The 7815-nt window shown below is 36.8% G+C and overlaps 1 protein-coding gene across 4 annotated transcripts in view; it reads right to left on the minus strand.

The window, feature by feature from the left end:
- The window catches only part of LOC115238942 (calmodulin-binding transcription activator 2-like), a 53297-nt gene that overhangs the window by 11999 nt on the left and 33483 nt on the right, over positions 1-7815 (minus strand). For all 4 annotated transcript variants that reach the window (XM_029813151.1, XM_029813149.1, XM_029813150.1 and 1 more), the window contains 3 exons: positions 1710-1898; positions 1138-1536; positions 165-935 (listed from right to left, as the gene is read on the minus strand). In XM_029813151.1, coding sequence (XP_029669011.1) covers positions 165-935; positions 1138-1536; positions 1710-1898 — 1359 coding nt within the window. The remainder of the gene's footprint in view (positions 1-164; positions 936-1137; positions 1537-1709; positions 1899-7815) is intronic.

Below are 7815 nucleotides of genomic sequence, written 5' to 3' on the forward strand. Positions count from 1 at the left end.
AATTATATCTTTTAAATGTTTAATATAAAATTTTTTACTTAATTTATTTTCAAATATTGAGAATATATTTTTATTCTCAGAAGATAAATAAAATATCAATGTTTGATATATATAATTCCACGAACGTAAAAGAGAAAAATTAGCTGGAAATATTTTATACTCACTTTTACACCACCCTCGGTGTAACTCCATTCAGGACTATACTCTGCAATATGGACGGTTGTACCAGGATGACATCCGACGTCGTTCTCGGGACCACCTCGCTGTTCCTCGTGCTTCGTCTGATCGGCCTCGAAGTCGTGCAGCTCCGGCAAATCGCCGAACACGTCAAACGCGTCTAGATTAACCAGCACGTCATCCGACGAGTCGATAAAGTCCATCGGATTGATCATGCTGTTGTCCGCCGGCGACGGCGACGGTGACGGGGGCACCATATTAGCGGACAGTGTCTTTTGAATGTCCTCCTGACTCAGATCCAGCGTTTCGGCGAAATCGGTCACCTCGGAGCCGGAACCGCCGATCGGTAGAGACTGAACGGCGGATCTGTCCATGTTCTCCTGTGCCTCGATCTCTTGTTGCGTCTGTTGCTCTCGATCTACGCTGGTCTGTGGCACGAGTTGTTGCTCCGTGACCTGTTGCATCTCCACCTGCTGACTCTGCTGTTGCGGCTGCTGCTGCTGTTGCGACTGCTGCTGCTGTTGTTGTTGCGGCTGTTGCTGCTGCTGCTGCTGCTGTGGTTGCTGCTGCTGCTGCTGCTGATGATGATATGGTTGACTATTGAGTATCAGAAGACCACCACCGCCTTGGATTTGTTGCAAACTTAAAACTAAAGGAGCCGGCTGTTGGCTCTGAGTGGAATGGGAATGTCTTGAGTATACACGGGGAGCCGGAGTCGCTGTCGTCGATGGTTGCTGACCTCCCGTTGTCGAAGAGACCTATTTCGAGTAATAATACATGCATATATTGAAATTGACTTAATTATACAAACATATTAAAGGCTGATGTTATAGAAAACTTTTGATATAAAAGATTCTAAATTATTATGAGGTAAGTTAATATTTACTAATTATAATTTATCATAAAAATTCCGTGGAAATTAATATTTATTTTGACATGTGCAAGATTTAATTAATTAACCTGATTGTCGGGCGTAAGTCTCCTAGGTGCGAGTTGAGTGTTGCTGGTGGAGGAAGTGGAGGATGCCCTCTGCCTGTCGAGCAGCTGAGAAACTATCATGTCGACGGGATGGTTCGAGTGCTGCGTGAGATGAGGATTGTTTGGATCATCATCTCCACCGAGGAACATGGGCCTTAATTGCGACGCGAGCTCGTCTCGCGTCCATTCCTTCTTATCTGGCGGCAGTGCAAGACAGGGTGGCAAGGCCGCCAGTTTCGCATCGCCGTCCGGATAAGGAACGTTCAGATAATGAACGAGAACAACGTCCGGATTCTGTAGTAGCCAGTAACACCGGCGATGAAACGTCGGAAGGATAGCCGAGTGCACGTAACAGCCGTAGATGCACTCGACTCCCTGGACCTATGATCAGATTATCACGTATAGTGGAATCTAGCAACAATTTTTTGCGTATAAACTCCTTACGCAAATTTTAATAACAAAATTTTAACGCGAATTGGAAAAGATTACTACTCTTCACCAGTTTCTTTATAATGTTAGACATATAATATCTTTCTTTTTCATTTTAAATTTACCTTCAGTTTCATATGATCCTCCCGTGTAGTTTTTCCGTCTTTTCTCTTCTTCCAGCAGTAACCATCTCGCCGATAGCGTACTTTCTTTCTCGAGTACAGTAACATCGAACCACTTCGTGGTCGTACTTTCACCTCCCGACTTTGCCATTCGGTGTGCCTCTGAAAACTGATCAGGATGGCGGCGATTTCCTAAAAATAAAAGAGAAGAGTGCATATGATATACTTTGACGTATAACGTATGTCATATAATATATCACAGAGTACATCTTATATTTTATTAATATATCATCATACATCATGCTGCATTTAATTTAATCATCTGATTAAATTATTTATCCACATTGAGACTAAATATTAAAATACAGATAAAAAAACGCTAACGCAAGATGATAACAAATGAAAAATTTGTATAATGATCTGTGGAGTACTTTAAGTATTTTCCGCTGACATTTACTTTTTTTAAAGATTTGGCTTCTGTTCGGAGATCGTATCGACATATCTTTGATCTATCTGCGCTTTCATCTTTAGAGAAACAGAATTGCAACTAGTCACAAACAATCGTTGAATTGTAAACTCAATGATAAGTTTGCATTTTAATTATTTGATTTAAGAGAATATTTTATTTATAGTCACATTGATGTTATTAAAATATTGTTTATTGGCATTTTTACTTCGCAATAATCTGCTAGTATTTAATTATAATAATGTTTTTTAAGAATTCATGGATTAAAAAGAAAAAGAAAAATGAGATGCAAGTTTCGCATACATTCAGAAAGATTATATTATTTATGTATGTTGATTATATCTATATTATTAAATCTAATATACCTATATTGTAACACATGTGATATAATCAACAAGTCGGAAAGGCAAATAAATTATTCTTATAATCTCAAATCCCTTTGAATAAAATAAGTTTCTCTCTGAAGAAAATGCGCGATTTCTCTCTTTTTCGACTACTTCAGATCAAAAATGCTTAACATGATGAATAATTCAGTAGAAACACATACAGTATACGCCGACGTACTTGGCGTATGAAAAATGGAGAAACTGTCTTCGGGTCGGATATCTTATCCGTATATCTTACATCTCACGCGTGATACGACTGGTAGGGACGCGAAATGTGTGCATGTGTGCATGTTTGCGTATATTCGCATTTACATGCCGCTAACAATAACAGCGCCATTATATTACGGTTCATTATTGATTTCTGCCGCAAGGAATCGTAAGAGGTATAATTTTAAGCGCGATAGTACGGCATTATTAAAGGAGGAAGTAACGCCAGTTATAACGTTAAAAAAGTGTAATTATACCGCGTGGAGAGAAAGGGGAGGAGGGGATTTTTGATGCCGCGATATTTCGCCTGTAATCCTCCCTGCTTTTCTCCTCATTATTCCTTCATCATCCGGCCTTACGTACGCGCCACAACATGACACGCAATTTATCGGCACTTATTGTTAGCGGGCCCGCGCGATGCGCATAATCAGAATATAAAAATGCAAAACCCCACCACTTCTATAAATATTCGTGGTACGACATGCGATGCTTATCAGCAATTCAGGCTACTTGAGGACATAAAAGAAGAAAGGCGTCCCGGCGTGCGCGGAAAAAAAATTCAACACCCGAAGGCGCGGTAAATAGGTAGCCAGGAGCGCGCGCGCGACACGCGACCTAACGTGCACTAATGCAAATCGAATAGTGCACGTGGCTGATTTGACCGATCCAAAGAATTTAACAATGACTAGCGGCGAAATATATGGGTGCCCCATGATTTCGAGACTATTAGTAAAGTTTCTCGGGACAATGAAAAAAGAGTAAAAGAGAACAACGAGAGACATTCGAGATGATTAAAATTGATAGAAACCAATTTATAATTATAAATTCTGAGAGATAATATGTACAGACTGAAAATTAAATTATATCTCGCGCATTTTATATGATTAAAATAAATTTAATTTAATACACCGTTTTCACACACACAGAAAAATATCATGCGCAATGTGTGTTAAACTTTGTTTTTAGAGCGACGAGGATAATATAGGCGAATGAAATAAATATACGCAATTCTCGCGATATTCTAATCAAGCGAGTTTGCCTTCAACTCTGCTGGAAATATAAAACGACCGCGAGAAAGTGCACGGCCACCTCGACAGAATCTAAATATAATAACGTAATAAAGCGCTTCTCCTAAAAATTCTCTTACGATTCAATTTCGCTGATTTGGCAGCGTGCCCCGTGCATTTCTACGCGAGAGGGAGAATTATAGAACGCTACTAAATATGCATATCACCCGGAATATGTATCGCGCTCCTCACGAAGGTTACCATCGTACGTCATTAGAGCCTTTGTCAGAAACACCACACCGAAACCCCCCTTTCCTCGCGGGGGTTGTCTCTCTCTCTCTCTGTCACTATATCCATTAAATTTCTTGGCCCTGATTTCGGTTTCGCGTCGAATCATATAGATCAGATGTATCTGGGGCGCAATATTTTGGGCAGGACAACATATTATAATTCTATCTTCGATGCATCTCTAATATTTCTATTCAAGAATATATAATAAAACACGATTCAGAATTATAATAACTAAATTTTCTCAAATTCTGCCTGTGTATAACAATGTAATGATATACGCCAATACAAATTATAATTTTTTTTTATAATTGCATATTTAACTGTACGCGCGTGTGTACGTGAATGAAGCATTTGATAACCGAAATGTGAATTGCAAGTACGAACATTCATCACGTCGGCTGGAATGGCTGCGGTTCGCGTTTATACATGAAGCAGCATCCATCCGCCAAGTACAAATTAAATTCCCGCGAGATTCTGCGGCTATCTTCCACGCGATATTGAGGATAACCCGAATACCACACGACACACACAGGGCAAGCATGTACGCTCGAGCAACGTATCTTGCGTACATTTTGCAGTGACAGGACCAGCTTTTGATTGGGCCCGTGCTCCGTGAACGAAAGCCACACGTCATTCATTTTAGATAAGATACCGCAAGACTTGGATTCCCAAGATAAATATGATCGCGTAGACATCATGAATGACATCCGACTAGATTTAGAGAAAAAGGACACATGTCTATATACATTTTTTATCCTTATCTTTTTTTATCCCTTATCATCTATTTTTGTCCACGAATTTTATTCAAGCGATATTTGCAATTTTATCTTGCCTTACAAAATTGGATCGTAATTTTTATCGTCGACAATCACATTTGTAACATCTAAAATAATTCACGCAAAGATATTTTATCGGTAATATATTAGCTCATATAGTGGATTATTAATCCAGAATATACCTTTCTCATTCCAAATGTTAATCGTAGCTGCAAATTTGTCTACTTAATACCTTCGTGCCGCCCCATGGGTTCGCCTTCAACTTTCGAAAGGTTCTCCGGCTTGATAATAAATATTCTCGTGGCCTCGATAATAAATATCCTCGGCGCGACGGTGGCAAAAATTAAAGGACGAACGAAGATAGCGGCAACTATACAAGGTAGTTTACATCTAATAGTATAATGAAAATAATAATAGCGTAATAGCAGTAATAATAATAGTAATAGTACCGTTATAATATTACGTATAAGAAAATGGTATAATTTTATTGCTTGAAACTCTCTCTCGTTATACCTTCAGCTCGTAAAGAATCGTTTTATGTGTGAATGTTATATTAAATTAACATATATATATATATATATACGTAAATTAGATAATAAGCAAGGGATATGTGGGTAAAATTCTTATTATAATAAGATGGAAGAAAGTTTCTTTTCTCGGTCATATTATTTATTCTGGGGCATTTTATATAGCCAGATCTGTCGAGGAGAAAGCATATGAATAGGATGTGTGGGAGACTGATGATGACTTCGCGGCCATTAGATGGGTCGGCTACCGACAGCGGGCCTAGATAAAGCCCCCACGTTGTAGTGATTTACAACTGGTTAATTGATCATTTGCATTCTAGCGAGGATGCCTCGTGCCGACGTCGTACGTCGCCGCGTCGTTCGCCAACGGAGACCAAAACTCGCGCGACCTCGGCTTTACCGAGCATTCATGCATCCCTTCGCTACAACTTCCCTGCATGCTGTTACGTCCATTTGCCTTGATTAATCGCGGAGGGTGTCCGGGCAAAAATTAGGTTAAGCTACCAGGCGAGCTCTATCACGAGCTCACGCGCGGACTTCTCATATACGTCGATTAATTCCATACATCATATGTTAACGCCCACAGTACATCGTTTGTCGAAATGTTATTTTCATCTTAATTCAAAAACATGATTTTTTCAAAGATATAAATATGTTATTCTCTCTTTTAATCAAAAGCAGAAAATTAAGGCACGTTATATTTTTTATTTACGTTTATCATAATAATTGAATAAAGGGCCAATTGTCTTATGTAATACAAATAGCAGTACTCAAGAATTAATTTGATAGAGTTACGAGATACAAATATAATTTCTTATGTTAATATCACACATGCTATGCGATTTTAATTATAATTATATACTTTTTAAAAAGCGAAAAAATATTTTATATTGTATAATATTTGTATCTTCAGTCCATTTAAACTAATATATTTGATTCGCAACAAAATTTAAGATAGGAATCTATTTATAATTTTATGTTCTGCACATGTCTTCTGATATGATATGTATTTTGATATATATTTTATATGTATACATATCTTGTTTCCTCAAATATGTTTTTCGCATTACATGGCGTATAAAATTGCAGATAAATAAAATTATATTCCCCGAATTTAGTCACGAATAACAATCTGTAAATAAAGAGGGTTTGAATTCTACTACGACGGTCATATCATATTGCATTAACATCGTATATTATAGTAAAAATTAGAGAATGTTTTCTCATAACGCAATATCTCTCCTATTTTTCCACGAGATTTTTCGCATAATGATGCTCGAGGAACATATGGTTCGTTAATAATAAATTCTGTGAGATTCCTTGCAAAATTTCTGATGCGCATTTGTATATTTTCCGGTGTGTGTTACATTTCGCGTTGGTCGCGAAATAGGTCAAGCAGCACATGGAATATTTTAGCTTACGGTATTCTCACATATACGTGACAAAAGAAACTCATAAAATATAAACGCGATTATCGATTACGAATTACAACAACAGAGAAATTAGCTCTTGGCAAAAAAAAATGTTCTTTTATACAAATACTTCTATTTTAAACGACTTCTGTGCCAATTCAAACATTGCATAAATTTTAATAATTTTTTTGCGCAGATGAATACTCAATGCTATGTTAAGAAAATTGCTATAAAATCTGTATGTTACATAATATAAAAATTTCGTACCAAAATCTTGCGAAAAATTATGTCCTTCTATTAATAAATTGTTCTTTTACCTAAAATCTTTATTCCTATTTCTTTTCAGCTTTCTTTATTTCTCTTCTTATATTAAATCGTTCATCTATCATTTTTTACATAAAACCTAATTAACACGATAGGGATTTCCACAATTTTGATTGATTACATGTCAAGTATTAATATCTTTGATAGTGTTTCTTTAGATATTCAGACAAAAGAGAACCACATAAGATCATTAAGCAAAAATTATTGATCTCCAGAAATACAAGAATAGCAAATTCCTAGCTTCGGCTTAACGGGTATATAAACGTAACACTTTCTGTCTCACGTGCTACCGGAAGAGATGTATTCTCCCTGATTTACGAATGCAAAAGGAACGATAAATCGAGTCTCCTTCCGACATCGAGGACGAAGATGGTGCGTCCTTTCTACGTAATTCACACGCGTGAGTATCGGAATTCTGTCGATAAATCGTCGCTTTCAACAGAGAAAACCTTAAATAAAAATAGACTCCTTTGATTAAAAACACATATTTCGTTCTCGACAATATATTTAACATCCCGCCAAAACACACACAAGCATATATTTTATTAAATTTATCTTTCTCAAAGCGATTTATAATGTCATTTCATAAATAAGAATAAATAAAAACAAGATATTTTTAATACTAAAATCATTTATATAAATGTTTTCATCATCACATCCTTCCAAAATTGTTCATCACATACACATTTATTTTTATTAATTATTAAAAAAAA

Source organism: Formica exsecta, unplaced genomic scaffold (assembly GCF_003651465.1).
Source record: "Formica exsecta isolate Colony F162 unplaced genomic scaffold, ASM365146v1 scaffold363, whole genome shotgun sequence".
In the NCBI taxonomy this organism is placed as follows: Eukaryota; Metazoa; Arthropoda; class Insecta; order Hymenoptera; family Formicidae; genus Formica; species Formica exsecta.